Source organism: Pan troglodytes, chromosome 2, assembly GCF_028858775.2.
Source record: "Pan troglodytes isolate AG18354 chromosome 2, NHGRI_mPanTro3-v2.0_pri, whole genome shotgun sequence".
Taxonomy (NCBI): domain Eukaryota; kingdom Metazoa; phylum Chordata; class Mammalia; order Primates; family Hominidae; genus Pan; species Pan troglodytes.
Genome location: NC_086015.1, coordinates 48,583,017 through 48,598,316, shown reverse-complemented (window position 1 = coordinate 48,598,316; position 15,300 = coordinate 48,583,017). Strand labels below are relative to the sequence as shown.

Here is a 15,300-nt window from a genome sequence, read left to right as displayed (position 1 = left end):
TGCTGGGTCTCCTGTCTCTTCCCATGCCAGGTGCTTTGCTTCCTCTCTTCCTGCCCTTAGACATTCTAAGTTCTTCAGTCTTTGGACTCTGGGACTTTCACCAGCAGCCTCCTGGAGGTTCTAGGGCCTCTGGCCTCAGACTGAGGCTGCACTTTAGTTTCCTTGGTTTTGAGGCTTTCAGACTTGGACTGAGCCACACTACCAGCTTCTCTTTTGCCAGCTTGCAGATGGCCTATGGTGGGACTTTGCCTTAAGCCAATTCTCCCTAGTAAAATCTCTTTTATATATACATACATCCTATTCATTCCATCCCTCTGGAGAAAGAACCCTAATATAGCTACTTAAAGAAAAGCAGATTGAACTATTTTTTTCCCACTCTGAACAAAGAAAGTAAGCAAAAAGAAAAAAAAAAGTGATATTTATAAGAATAGCAGATGTTTATTGAAGGAATTATCACTACTTCCTGCAAAACAATTTCATGACTCCAGTTTTATAACATCAGAGGCTATTAAAGACAGTCTGGCGACTAAAAACAACTGACAATATGGGCATCTTTTAAATTTTATATTAAATGGAAAAAACAATCAAGAAAGGAAGTCCTGCTGAGGGTACAGAGCTGCAATGAAATTTAGTCTTAAGGGATTTAGATTCAACAGCTACTAATTAATCCTAATTACTCAGTTACTTAAAGCTGTTTTTTACTTCAATTTTCTTCCAAGTAATACCTAACACAGGACGCACCATCTATGAAAAAAGATTTCTAAGTCCAGGGCTACACTTTCCTCTCTAAGCAGAATTCTTTGTCTTACGTATTGCCCTCTACTCAAGGCTATATAAAATGAGATTTTCGTATTTTCCTCTCAACTAAAAAGAGCATATATATTTTTATTCTACACAGAAGCAATTCTATATAACCAGGATGTCTGTGGCTAAAATTATTGCCTCTTTATATTCCTCAGGAATATTCAGGGTACTAAAACTGTAAGTGAATAAATGTGAGTAGACAAGAAACCAAATAACAAGAATGAGCAATACACAGTAGTTTAGTGATATATATTTCAAAAGCACTGGGTTGGGTTTTTGTGGGTTTTTTGTTTTGTACTGTTTTGTTTTTGAGACAGGGTCTTGCTCCGTGGCCTAGGCTGCAGTGCAGAATTGTGATCATAGCTCACTGTAACAGTGAACTCCTGGGCTCAAGTGATCCTCCCACCTCAGCCTCCTGAGTACCTAGGACTACGTGTGTATGCAACCATGACTGATTAGAGCTGAGTTTCTGATGGAGAAGAGAGAAGAAATGGCAGTACAGAGAGGTACACGAGTTGAGAGACACATAAACCAGCAATTGTGGAATGCAGAGTAAGCACTGCCCTTGGGGAACAGCCAGGTTTCCATTGGAACGAGAATGTGAAGAAAACACATTCATTCAAGACCAGCCTGACCAACATGGCAAAACCCCGTCTCTACTAAAAATACAAAAAATTAGCCAGGTGTGGTGGCAGGTACCTGTAATCCCAGCTACTTGGGAGGCTGAGGCAGGAGAATCGCTTGAACCCAGGAGGCAGAGGTTGCAGTGAGCCGATATCACGCCATTGCACTCCAGCCTGGGCGACAAGAGCAAAACTCCATCTCATAAATAAATAAATAAATAAATACACACATAAATAAAGCCAGGTGCGGTGGCTCATGCCTATAATCCCAGCACTTTGGGAGGCCGAGGCAGGTGGATCTTGTGAGGTCAGGAGTTCGAGATCAGCCTGGCCAACATGGTGAAACCCTATCTCTATTAAAAATATAAAAATTAGCTGGGTGTGGTGGCAGGTGCCTGTAATCTCAGCTACTCGGGAGGCTGAGGCAGGAGAATTGCTTGAACCTGGGAGCTGGAGGTTGCGGTGAGCTGAGAGCTGAGATCACGCCACTGCACTCCAGCATGGGCGACAGTGCGAGATTCCGTCTCAAAAAAAAAAAAAAAAAAAGAAAAGAAAGAAAAAGAAAGCACATTAAAAGAGACAGTTCCTGGTTTCCAGAGCATATTATGAAAGGGCTTGAAAGGATGGTAAGAGCTGCATGCCTAAACTCTGACTGAGGTAAAAGTTGGTAACCCTGGGAGACTCCCGGAGAAAGGTGGGTGATCAGTTCAAATTATAGCTGAATGTTTATCTGAAAGGATGCAGGAACCCATTGTCAAATGTTTATTCCTACAGCTCAAGGCAGGTATTAGCCTAGAAGATGGGTGATGGCCTCCTCAAGAGACTATAATCCTCGCCTGCCTGGGGCAAGAAATATGAAGCTCTCCTATATTCAGATCTCTGGGTATGAGATGGCATCATATCCTTCCTTGAGATATACTCTTGAAGATCATAGTCTTCTAAGACAAAAAAGAAAGCCTATCTAAATAAAGAGTTTAGGCACTATGACATGGTGGTGAAAAAATGTTTTGGTCAGAGAATATCTGCCCAGCAATATATAAAGCATCAACAATTCCACTCAGGAATGATAGACCAGGCTTGTCCCATGAATGCTACAAATCTGTTCCAGGCCTTCCAAACCCTGCTTGGAATGACCATGCAAAGGACTATTATATCACAAATTATGTGCAAACCACTATCCTATCAAAATAGGACAAAATCAGTAATTTTTTTTTCACACAAATATACAACCTTCACCCTTCACTTCTTTCTTTCCAGTAACAGCAAGAAAGAAATATATATACCTTAAAACTAAATTATGAGGTACAGAGATAGGCCATAAACCCCATTCACAGAACACTGATAACATCTTCCCTATAAAACCATGGTCGAATATCAAATAATTGTTAGATACAATCACCTTTCATAGAGGCAGCTACCTGGGAAAACGCCAACTGGTCTTCCACTCACATACAGAACCACCATGGTGGGCAGAGGCACTTTGGTATAATGAAGAAAGCATGAATTTCAAAGTCAGATCTGAGCTCAAATCCTGGCTCCGACAACTTACTAGCCAGTCACCTAACCTCAATGACACTCAATTTTCTTGTATAATAGTGGGAGAATTAAATAACATATTATCAAAAATTCCCCAAACACTAATTCACTATGTGCATAAGACAGATAGCAGTGGGCTTAGGGATTCACTGTATACACAGAGGAATGGCTGAGTTAAAAATAGGGAGATTCTAAGTGTTTCAGATTGACTTTGAGCTAAGCACTTAAAATGTTTTAAATATTGGTGGAAGATGGGCTAAGACCTTCAAGGAGGGCTGGTCATAAAGAAAGGCAGAGGAAGATAGAAAACATCTGTTGTATTGATTGCTCAACACCTCTCCCTCCCTTCTTCAGGGATTTTTCTCAGTGACAAAAGGAAGAAACCAGATGAGAAAGCCTCAGCTCCTTTTCCACTTCCCAATCTGAAGGAGTTGTGTGAAGGCAAGATGCAGCTGTGGCCACTGTCTTGCCACCATGAGGTTATGAAAAATGAAAGTCAATATGCTGAAAATTATGGAGTTAAGAGAGAAGTGTGATGAAGTGCTGAGTTGCCAAACCAAACATAGCACTGCTTACCTCTAGATTCCCCTTAAGCAATCAATCAATGTTCTTAAGGTCTAGGCTGCTAGTACTTGGTATTCTGTTCAATACATCTGAAAATATCCTAAGTACTACCTTACACAAAAATTCTGTTTAATCACTCTCCCTAAAGTGTTTAGAAACACTGCTACAATGTCCTATACTTAAGATTTTATCATTTACCACGTGTCTGGCTTATCATATATTTCATGCATTACTCACTTAATCCTCACAACAACCTTGTAAGGTAGGTAATTGTTCCTTTTTTACACACAGGTCTGAGGCTCAGAGCAGTTAAGTGACTTGTCCAAAACTGACAAGCTAGTTCATGGTAGAACTGGGGTTAGAACATGGATCTCTCCAACCCCAAAGTTTGTACTTTTAGCCTTTAAACTCTATATACCATGTGAAGGCAGAGTCTCCCACTAGTTTTATATTAATTGGTGACTGTATCTGAAGTTTTTGAGTCTACAATTGTTTCAATTTCATTTTTTTCTGGTTGTGTAGACATATGTTGAAAAGATGAAGCCTAGGTAGTTCTCCATCATCTGCAGATCCTTCCAGAACTGTGGGAAAGGAGGGTTCAGTGAATTTTTGCTGTGTTCTTGTAACCTAACAGTGTCATTATATATTTTGTTGACAACTCTAAAGTCAGCTTGTCTTAAAACTAAAAAGGACAAAGGATCGGTGTTTATGATTTTACTTAACAGGAAACACGCTCTAAAAGGAAGGGACTTGCTCGCGGTTCCACTGCTGCTAAATGCCAGTGTCAGGGTGCAATCCCAGGGCTTTGGGCTCTATATACTACGCGCCTTTCATAACACTGCTGAGTGAAAATGAGCATGTCTTCATTGCATTTAAAAAATACTGTGCTTTTTTTCTTGCATATAAAATTAGTATATTCTCATGTAGAAAATCTAGAAAGCATAGAAAAGTATATAGAAGAAAATAGAAATCACCTATAATTCTATCACCCAGAGATGATCACTGTTAACATTTTGGTTTACTTCCTTCTCTATTTTTCCTATGCATAAATATTTTTTTAAATTTTGGATTGTATGTCATTATCTTCCGTCTTATCCAAATCATTTCCCCATGGCATTAAATTGTCTTTAAAAATGTTTACAATGGCTGCAGAACCATCATATGGATAGCTCATCATTCATTTCAACCCTGTAATGTTGAAAATCTAGTTTTCTTCTTTCAGTCATATATGATGCTGTCATGAACATCCCTTTCATTAATCTTTGTCTACTTCTAATTATTTTCTTAGAAGTAGAGTATGATTCTTAGAAGTAGAATTAAAGTTGATACTAAAGAACTACTTTTTAGAAAAGCAGCAGTCAGCCCTACTACTCACAATATTTGTTATTTATGAGGTTTCTTTCTCCTCATTATGTTTCCTCTGGTGTTGAATAAGCTGTGAACTATACCGATAGGCTTTCCCACACTCACTGCATTTATAGGGTTTCTCCTTAGTGTGGGTTCTCAAGTGTAGAATAACTTGAGAAGTCTGCCTGAAGGTTTTCCCACATTCATTACATTTATAGGGTTTCTCTCCAGTGTGAACTCTCTGATGATCAACAAGGTTTCGATTAGAAGTAAAAGCCTTCCCACACTCATTACATTTGTAAGGTTTCTCTCTACGATGAAGTCTCTGGTGTTCATTAAGAGTTTTCCTTAAGATGAAAGTTTTTCCACACTCATCACATTCATAAGGCTTCTCTCCAGTGTGAATTCTCTGATGGTCCATAATCTTTGTATTAGAACCACATGTTTTCCCACACTCCTTACATTTGTAAACTTTTTTTCCTCTGTGCATTCGCTGATGTTGAGTAAGGTTTGAACTACGGCTAAAGGCTTTCCCACACTCAATACAAGTATAGGGCTTCTCTCCGGTGTGAACTCTGTGATGTGATATAAGGCCCGAACTCCGACTAAAGGCTTTCCCACACTCTTTACATTCATAAGTTTTCTCCCCACTGTGGATTCCCTGGTGCCGAATAAGATGTGACTTTCCACTGAAAGATTTCCCACATTCACTGCATGTATAGGGCTTCAGTCCAGTGTGGATTCTCCGATGAACAACAAGGTTAGAGCTATGACTGAAAGCTTTTCCACACTCCTTACACTTATAGGGTTTCTCTCCCGTGTGGATTCGCTCATGTACTGTGAGGTTTGCACTCTGACTAAAGGCTTTCCCACACTCAGTACATACATACTGTCTCTTTTCAGCCTGAACTCTCTCATTTGTTGCAGGGTCACAGCACTGACTATTGTCTTTTTCAGATTCTTGGTCACTCCCTTCTGTGAGTACTTTATTGTCTTTAACTGTCTTATGATTGAAATTTCTTGTCTTTCTCCTCATTTTCTCCTGCTTGGAACATACCAGTGTCCTCTCTAGTCTTCTCTTTCCCTTCAGAGGAGCCTTCTAAATTTTGACTTCCTGGGCAACGTCTCTGTGGAATTCTCTTGAAGTATGTATGATTCTGATTTTTCAGGAATGATGCTTTGGAATTAACTCCTCCTCAGTCCCAGTTTCACCATCTGACAGGAGAAACAGAAATTGCACATGTCACCTATTCTCTGTACCAGAGGAAGGAGATCTATCCACGGACAAGATGTGGTAGACATATGGAAGGGTTAAGTGTTCAAGGGCAGGGGAACAGATCAAAAAGATGACAAAAATGAAGTTAAACATAGAGGCCAATGTAAAGGCTTATGGAAAGCCAGGGACTGAGGGGAGCCCAGCAGGTCCAGCATCAGAATAAGCAATGAATCGTATAAAATCTACCCTAGTTCCTTCCTGCCTCATCCTCTACTCCCTGAATTGGAGCCATCTAACTCCTTTTTTTTTTTTTTTTTTTTTTTTTTTGAGATGGAGTTTCACTCTTGTTGCCCCGGCTGGAGTGCAATGGCACGATCTCGGCTCACTGCAACCTCCGCTTCCCAGGTTCAAGCGATTCTCCTGCCTCAGCCTCCCGAGTAACTGGGATTAGAGGCGCCCGCCACCACACCCAGCTAATTTTTTGTATTTTTAGCAGAGATGGGGTTTCAGTATGTTGGCCAGGCTGGTCTTGAACTCCTGACCTCAGGTGATCCACCTGCCTCAGCCTCCCAAAGTGCTGGGATTACAGGCATGAGCCACCGCACCCAGCTTAGAGCCATCTAACTCCTAATGGCAGGCTCAACTATAATCTGGTCCTAGAAAAAGTGAACTGAAAGATGACTAAACTTTAGTTCAGTTTGGCTTTTAGTTCTTGCTAACCTATTCCCCTAGTACTAGTGATACTGTGGCCAGTATGTAAAAGGTGCTCAAAATGGTATTATAGAATAGCAACTAGGATTCTGTCTTAGGTTGTGAGTAGGATTTCATCTTTTGCTCAAGGTCCAGGTACTAGACCCCAGTCTACATCCTTGCAGGTAAACCCTATCTTGTTAAGTGGTGACACAATTCTTCCAATATTGAGCCTAGTCACATCATAGCCTACTTCACAGGGGCTGGCCTATAGTTGGACCCAGTTTTTTTTTTTTTTCTGAGACGGAGTCTCACTCTGTCGCCCAGGCTGGAGTGCAGTGGCACGATCTCGGCTCACTGCAAGCTCCGCCTCCCAGGTTCATGCCGTTCTCCTGCTTCAGCCTCCCAAGTAGCTGGGGCTACAGGCGCCCGCCACCACGCCTGGCTAATTTTTTGTATTTTTAGTAGAGACGGGGTTTCACTGTGTTAGCCAGGATGGTCTCGATCTCCTGACCTCGTGATCCACCTGCCTTGGCCTCCCAAAGTGCTAGGATTACAGGCGTGAGCCACCACGCCTGGCCAGTTGGATCCAGTTTTACATGCAAGTGTAGTCTGTCTGCTTTTCACCATGCTGTCACTCTGACAGACTGAGACTACTTAAGGGGTGAGTCTGAGAGGCTAAATTGGGAAAGAAGGTTAGTTAAAGCATGGCAGATGAAACTCTGATAGGATCTTGTATGGCATAATAGTAAAGTATCTAAGGATGGCAAAAGCGTCAGAGTAGGGGCAGCATAACCAAGAGGTACCAATACATGAAACCAAACATCAGAATAAGGAGGAATTTCCCAACTGGTTTGACGTGAAACTCTGACAGGTAACCATGGCAGACCTTAGAGGGAGTTGGGATGTAAAAGAAAGCAAAAAGATAACTACATGATACTAACACATGACTATGCTCCTTTATAGACTTGCCCATATGTATACTGTTAGACAATTAAATATATGGTAGATATTATTTTGCATCCTACTTCTTGCAGTTCATTTATTTTTTAGTTGATAAAAAAGTATATATATTTATGGCATACAACATGTTTTTATAAATGTTTACACATGGAACAGGTAAATCAAGCTAATTAACATATCCATTACTTCACATACTTATTATTTTTTCATGGTAAGAACATTTAAAATCTCTCTTAGCACTTTTCAAGTCTAAATATGTTGATATTAACTATAATTACCATGTTATACAATAGATTTCCTGAAATTATTCCTCCTAACAGAATTTTTGTATCCTTTGACCAACATCTCCCTAATCCCTGCCTCACAATTTTTTTTTTTTTTTTGAGACGGAGGCTCGCTCTGTCGCCCAGACTAGAGTGCAGTGGTGCAATCTCCACTCACTACAACCTCCGCCTCCTGGGTTCAAGCAATTCTCCCTGCCTCACCCTCCTGAGTAGCTGGGATTACAGGCGTCTGCCACCACGCCTGGCTAGTCTTTGTATTTTTTAAGTAGAAATGGTATTTCGCCATGTTGGCCAGGCTGGCCTTGAACTCCTGACCTCAGGTGATCCACCTGCCTCGGCCTCCCAAAGTGCTGGGATTACAGGCGTGAACCACTGTGCCCAGCCTCCACTTAATTTTTTAATGCACATTTTTCCACATTGCTATTTAATCTTCATATGATCATTAAATTCCTTGTAATTTACCTACCATTTTGCTAGTGTTGGACATTTCTGTTGTTCCTTGAAGTTAACTACTATCAATAATGCTATCATAATCTCTTTATACACACAAAATTTTCTTCCTATTAAAATATATTCCTAGGACAAAAGTTCCACAAATGAGTTAATTGGGTCAGAAGGAGTGCAACTGTTGTGCAGTATTGCTTGTTGCTATTCAAAAAAGTTTGATGGGCTGAGCATGGTGGCACATGTCTATAATCTCAGCACTTTGCAAGGCTGAGGCGGGAGGATCACTTGGGCCCAAAAGTTTGAGACCGGCCAGGGTAAGACAGGGAGACTACATCTCTACAAAGAATTTAAAAATTAGCTAGGCATGGTGGTGTGCACCTGTAGTCCCAATTACTCAGGAGGCTGAGGTGAGAGGATTGCTTGAGCCCAGGAGATCCAGGCTGCAGTGAGCCCTGATTATGCCACTACACTTCAGCCTGGGCAACAGAGCAAGACTTTGTCTCAAAAAAAAAAGTTTGACCAATTTCCATGTCCCATAGCTTTCTGATAAATGGAGCCACACTTTCTGGAGAAGGAAGATAGCAAATGGTGGTACTCGAGACTGGCAAAAAGATAACTGCACATATTCGAGTTCACATCTCAGAAATGCGGGTGGCCACTGATTCCATACACAGGCACATACACACAAACTCATGCCCAAGATAAGAAGGGTAGGAAGAGAGAATGGTGAGGGAGGGTGGATTCTTGCCAGGGTCCTGGGCTCACTCACATCCAGCTGCTGCTACCTCTCCTAATCATTAAGGATGAAGCAGGTGGAGAAAACAGTGCAAAGCCAGGGGACTGCAATGCAGAGCAGTAGAGCAAGTGAACTCACCTTCAAAGTTCTGTGAGAAAGTAGATAGTTTTTTCTGAATTTCTTTTCAATTTCTAATCTTCTCTGGAACTTGGCTTTTTTTCATACCTTTCTTAAATTCATAACTAATGAGCACCCTACTCTGTATATATCCCTGTTCTGGGTCTAACACAGGGAAAATTTAAAGAAGCATTGTCATGGACTGAATGTTTGTGTCCCCCTAACATTTGTATGTTAAAGCTCTAACCCCCAATGTGACTGTATTTGGAGATGGGGCCTCTAAGGAGATAATTAAGGTTAAATGAGGTCATAAGGGTGGGCCCTGATCCAACAGAATTAGTGTCCTTATAAAAAGAAACACAAGAAAGTTCTCTTACATGCTCTCCCTCTCTCCACACACATACACATAAAGGCCATGAGAATACATAGTAAGAAGATGGCCAGCTACAAGACAGGATGAGAGCCCCCTACCAGAAACCAAAATGGCGAGGCACATGGATCTCACACTTATAGGCTGCAGAACTGTGAGAAAATAAGTTTCTGTTGTTTAAGCCACTCAGTTTATGGCATTTTGTTATGGTAACCCAAGCACACTAATACAAGCATGAAATAGCATACTTCCCTTAAAGAGCTTACAATGGAGTAGTATGGAAAAACAATAAGAGAGCAAATTCAAATTTACGATGTACGCAAGCAGGAGATGAAGAGGACTAGGGGAGGGAGGGAGCAATTACTAAGGCATGGAATGATGGAGAAAAGCATTTTAAAAAGGCAGAATTTAGGCTGAGCCCTGGAGAATAAGCAGTGTTTTCTCAAAAAAAAAAAAAAAAAGGCACAGGGTTGGTATACATGAAAATAAATGGGAGATCATAATATTATATAAACTTCATGTAGGCAGGGATTTTGTCCGTCCTGCTTACCCTGTATTCCTAGCACTACCACAGTCCCAGGCACATGGTAAGCGCTCAACATTTTTTGTTGTTGGAATTAACAAATGAAGAAAGAATCAAGCTGCCTGAAGTGATTCCAACCAGAATACTGAAATTACAAGATGAAAAATATGGATATAAACTGATGGTCAAAGGGAAACCAGTGCTAAACAGAAGAGTGAAATCTATCCTTAATTTTCTTTCTCCATTCTATATTCTTTTTTGTACCTTGCTATTCTCTTGTTATTTTCCTTCTTTTTCTCACTTAACAATACAGTTTTTCAAGCATTACCATGCACTTCCCCTAGTTCCCATAGTTCCTCCACTACCACCTCCCAGAACATTCACGTTTCTCTCAGCTTAATGAAATGGAAAACAGAGGAGAGAGGCAGCTGGGATAACACATGGGGAGTAAATTGAGGGAAACAGAAAGTAAAGAATCCAAGAGATGTCAAGTAGGGCAATCATATATCCTGGTTTTCCCAGAATAGTGCTAGTTTAAGCCTACTATCCCAGTATCATATTTAATAATGGTTCCCTTAACTCACAACAGTATCCCCGTTTGGACAATAAATTTTGCATTATCCTACCCAAAAGTGAAATTAGGATAAGAACTCTTTAGGAAGATTAGCCCAGATGGATTAGAGGGGGTTAAAAAGAAAAGAGGAAGGGAAATGAATTAGGAGGCAACACTAGTAATGCAGTACAGGTGAACACTGGAGGGTCTGACACGTTGTAGGTACCCAATAAACGTTTGTTGAATGAATGAACAAATGAATAAGATAGCAAGACCCTAATCCAAGATGAGAGAACAGAGAACAATGAAGTCTAGCTATTTTCAGGAATGCATCCAGATGTATAACGCACACATCCATGTTCCTTTGAATACAGAGGATGGACTGAAGGAAACAATCCAAGGTCATCAGATCCATGTCTGAATACCAAGAATGGTAGTGTCACTAAGCAAGATGGGGACACACAGAAACATTTTAGACAAGGTGAAGAGGAATATATCACGAAGGCAAATTTGAGAATGATAAGACAGAGAGGACAGAGGGAGTCATGAAAATGTATAAACTTACTGAGGGTCGGGCACGGTGGCTCACTCCTATAATCCCAGCACTTTGGTAGGGTGAGGTGGGAGGACTGCCTGAGCCCAGGTGTTTGATCAGCCTGGATAAAAATATTTTAAAAAGTGAGCCAGGTGTGGTGGCATATGCCTGTGGTCCCAGCTACTTGGGAGGCTGAGGTAGGTCGAGGCTGCAGGGAGCTATGATCATGCCGCCACACTCCAGCCTGGGAGACAGTGAGAACTTGTCTCAAAATAAATAAATACATTAAAAAAATAAAAAAACAGATAAGCTTACTGAGAAAGGGATTTGGGTTAGAAAAGTGATATCATTTAGATGTTCCTTCCAAATCTCACACTGAAATGTAATCTTCTATGTTGGAGGTGGGCCCGTTGGGAGGTGACTGGATCACGGGGTTAGATTTCTCATAAATGGCTTATCGTCATCCTCTTGGTTCTGTCCTTGTGATAGTGAGTTCTCGTGAGATCATGTTGTTTAAAAGTGTGTGGTATCCCTCTGCCTTGCTCTTGCTCCTACTCTCTCCATGCTCTGCCTCCTCCTACTTTACTTTCCACCATGAGTAAAAGCTTCCTGAGGCCTCCCCAGAAACTGAACAGATGCTGGCACCATGCTTCCTGTACAGCCTGCAGAACAGTGAATCAATTTAAACTCTTTTCTTTACAATTTACCCAGTCACAGGTATTTCTTTCTTTCTTTCTTTCTTTTTTTCTGAGACGAAGTTTCGCTCTTGTTGCCTAGGCTGGAGTGCAATGGCGTGATCTCAGCTCACTACAACCTCTGCCTCCCAGGTTCAAGTGATTCCTCTGCCTCAGCCTCCCGAGTAGCTGGGATTACAGGCATGTGCCACCACGCCCAGCTAATTTTTTGTATTTTTAGTAGAGATGGGGTTTCTCCATGTTGGTCAGGCTGGTCTCAAACTCCCAACCTCAGGTGATCTGCCCACCTCAGCCTCCCAAAGTGCTGGGATTGCAGGCGTGAGCCACCGCGCCCGGCTGGTATTTCTTTATAGCAACACAAGAATAGCCTAACACAAAGGGGCAGGTAGGGAGAAAGAGAAATGCACAGCGATGCACTGTAAGAAAGCCCAGGGTGGTGATGGAGGAGCTGAGGAGGAAGCAGGACCAGACAGGAGATCAAAGAGGGCCAAATGAGGAGAGTTTGATCAAAAAGAAACCTATTTGCTCCCTTCTGTCTGACTGGATAAGAAATTCCCTCAGAAATCCTGGAAGAATTCCTAGGTACTAAGGAAGTAGGGTCTTGGCTGGAGAAGTTTGGAGGGAAACATGAGGCCACAGGCCAGTAGGACACTAGGGGTATCTAGGCAACTGTACAGAAAAGCAAAATCTCAGACAGCCAGTGAATGTATGAGGACTGATAAGGCCCTGCAGATCTCTAACCCACAAATCTCTGAGACTGGTAGGTAAGTGTTCTAATCCTAGGACCACCATCCATTTCAGGCTGTGAAAAATACATAAAGGGTAGAATCCTATTGAGAGAGAGAGAGAGAGAGAGAGAGAGGCTTTACTTGGAGGCTGTCTTCCTTTAATTCACCAGCATCATCTGCCTGTTCAAGTCCCTCTAAGCAATGGTTACATGGTTCTTGGTTATTGATTAGGTGCAGTGGAGTAAGGAATAAGAGGAAATACCTGAAAATAAATTCAAGGGATGGATAAGTGAAATGTAAACATTGCAAGAAAAAAAAAAGAATTAGAAGAAAGGCCTAAGCCTCAAGGGAAAGGCTAACACCATGTGAAAAAGCTTATATATCTGACACATAAAAATTTCTGTATTCCAAAAAATGCCATAACAAATCTATAAAATAGAGTTTGCCTTATACTGGAATTGCTTGTGTGTATGTCTGTGTCCATCCTCAAATGTATACATTAAGCTCTATGCCCTCAGAGAGCAGATCCCATGAGATTTGCCTGTAGATACCACACGGTGTCTGACACAGAGAGGGCTCAGTCAGCGTTGTTTGATTTGAAATGGTAAATTAAACAAGTTTAAGATTCTAACACCTGGAGTGCACATAGGGATGCTGAGAGCCAAATCCGCACATCACTACTACCATCCCTCCTCTACATGTTTGTCCTTTTTGTGCTTCATATTATCTGGGAAACACCATAATGGTGTATTTGCATTCTTGGCAATTCTGTCTCAACAGAGTCATCCCAGGGACTAAATTCCCTAAGAGATTGACCTAGTCCCACTATTCAGAGACTCTCAGTATGTCAGAGCTGGAAGGAACCTCCCAGTCTATCCAGTCTTATATCCAAATGTACAGAAGGAAAACTTGGAACTTAGAGGAAAGCTGGGACTCAAATCCAAGTCCCATGACACCCAATTTTGAGTTCTACTACATCACCCTTATTCCCATCTGAAACAAAACTCTACTCCTCAAGGTCCAGAGGCCCCCTGCCCACTTCAGTGCTTTTCTCCTGTTTGATAAATACCACTGAGAGAAGCTCCCTTTCAACCCTGGTGCCCACAAGCAGGATTCCTGTGCCCAGACTAACTTCACAATCTAGGCCTCACCTGCCCAGGAGAGAATGGAATGACTCACCCATATTCCTGTGCACAGCAGCCTCAATCCAAAGGATCTGCACAGCACAGATCTTGCCTGATCTCCACCTTGAGTTCAGTGAAGAAGTTCCTAAGAGGGTCTTGAGTCACTGTAAACAGATATAAATGACTGAGTTCTCTGAGCCCTGAATTCCAAGTGGACACTCAGGGCAGTGTCCCATCTTTGGGTAACTTCCCTTCCTATAGAACTGTGGGCAGTAAGAAGGATCATTTCCAGTGTAAAGATGAGGGAATGAAGCTCCCAGGGATTGAACGACTTGCCCAAGGTCCTATAGCTAGTGAGTGATTAAAAAGCCTTCTGTGTCTTCAGGAAATCCTAATTCCATCACACCACAGCCTCCCCTTTTCACCTGCTCCATTGATATCTAAAAGCTTCCATATTCTCATCTAACTGCAAAATACAATGCAGTGGAGAACTTCCTTGCAATCCAGCTTTCCACAGAAAGTCTGCACAAGGGGGATGAGAGGGAGAACTTTGCTGAGTCAAGTGTCTTTAGGAAGACAGAAAGAAACAAGGCTTTAAAAGAGCACTAGAAAAAGAATGTTCCTTTTTTCTGTTTACCCATTTCTTAGGATTACTAAGCCTCAAATATGTTTTGTGTTTCCCCCTCCAGATCCCCAGGCTCTGCTTCTAACCCTTGAAGTTTGTTTCATTTCTCCCCTACTAGAATTTAGTTCTGTCCTGTACACAACCATAACCCCAGGACCTAGCACACTACTGGGTTAGTGCTCAATAAATATTTGTTGAATGAATCAATGAATGAATGAGTAACCTTGGGCAAGACTCCGTCCTCTTCTCTGGGCCCCAGGTTCCTCACTGGTAACGGGAGGGATATTGGACTGGTGATTTGAGTCAAATACTCAGGGGCTGTGGAGTCCTGAGAGCCTAGGCGGGACTCGACCGCTACTACCCGGACGGCCCACTGCCTAGGAGCGGGGACGACACAGTGCTGTCACCACAGCCAGCCTGGTCCAAGCGAGCAGCTACGAGGAGTCGGAGACTAGACCCAAGACAAAGGGGCAGCACTGAACGAGAGAAAGGGGAGGCCCACAACGACCCCTTGGCTGCCGCGCCCATCTCAGCAGCGGGCAGCCGCAGAGGAGCCCTGGCCTCCTGGCTTGCGTCTCCCACACGCTCCCAGAACCCGGCCCGACCCCCCACGCCAGACTGTAGAGCACCCCTCACCGAAAGCGCCAGACCCACATCTTGAACAAAGCGCAGAAGGAACTGCGTCAGCAGCTCCCAGCTAACTCCCAGCCTGTCCCTCCGGCCCTTCTAGGCTTCGTGAGGTTTCCACATCTCTGTGCCCGCGGGCTGGAGTCCCCCCGCCCCTCAGAAGCCCCGCGCGGTCGGCCGACGCTCTGGCCCT

The 15,300-nt window shown here is 42.5% G+C and overlaps 1 protein-coding gene across 2 annotated transcripts; it reads right to left on the bottom strand.

Moving 5' to 3' along the window:
* Positions 1-413: 413 nt before the first annotated feature.
* ZNF660 (zinc finger protein 660) lies at positions 414-15,300 on the bottom strand. Of its 2 annotated transcripts, XM_016940864.4 has the most exons (3): positions 15,117-15,294; positions 13,911-14,019; positions 414-6,089 (listed from the first exon to the last, which is right to left on the bottom strand). In XM_016940864.4, the coding sequence occupies exon 3, from the start codon at positions 5,908-5,910 to the stop codon at positions 4,915-4,917; it is 996 nt and encodes a 331-aa protein (XP_016796353.1). In that variant the 5' UTR covers positions 5,911-6,089; positions 13,911-14,019; positions 15,117-15,294; the 3' UTR covers positions 414-4,914. The 2 variants fall into 2 exon arrangements, with proteins under 2 accessions (XP_016796353.1, XP_016796355.1); XM_016940866.4 differs by lacking the exon at positions 13,911-14,019 and having other exon boundaries at positions 4,227-6,089; positions 15,117-15,300.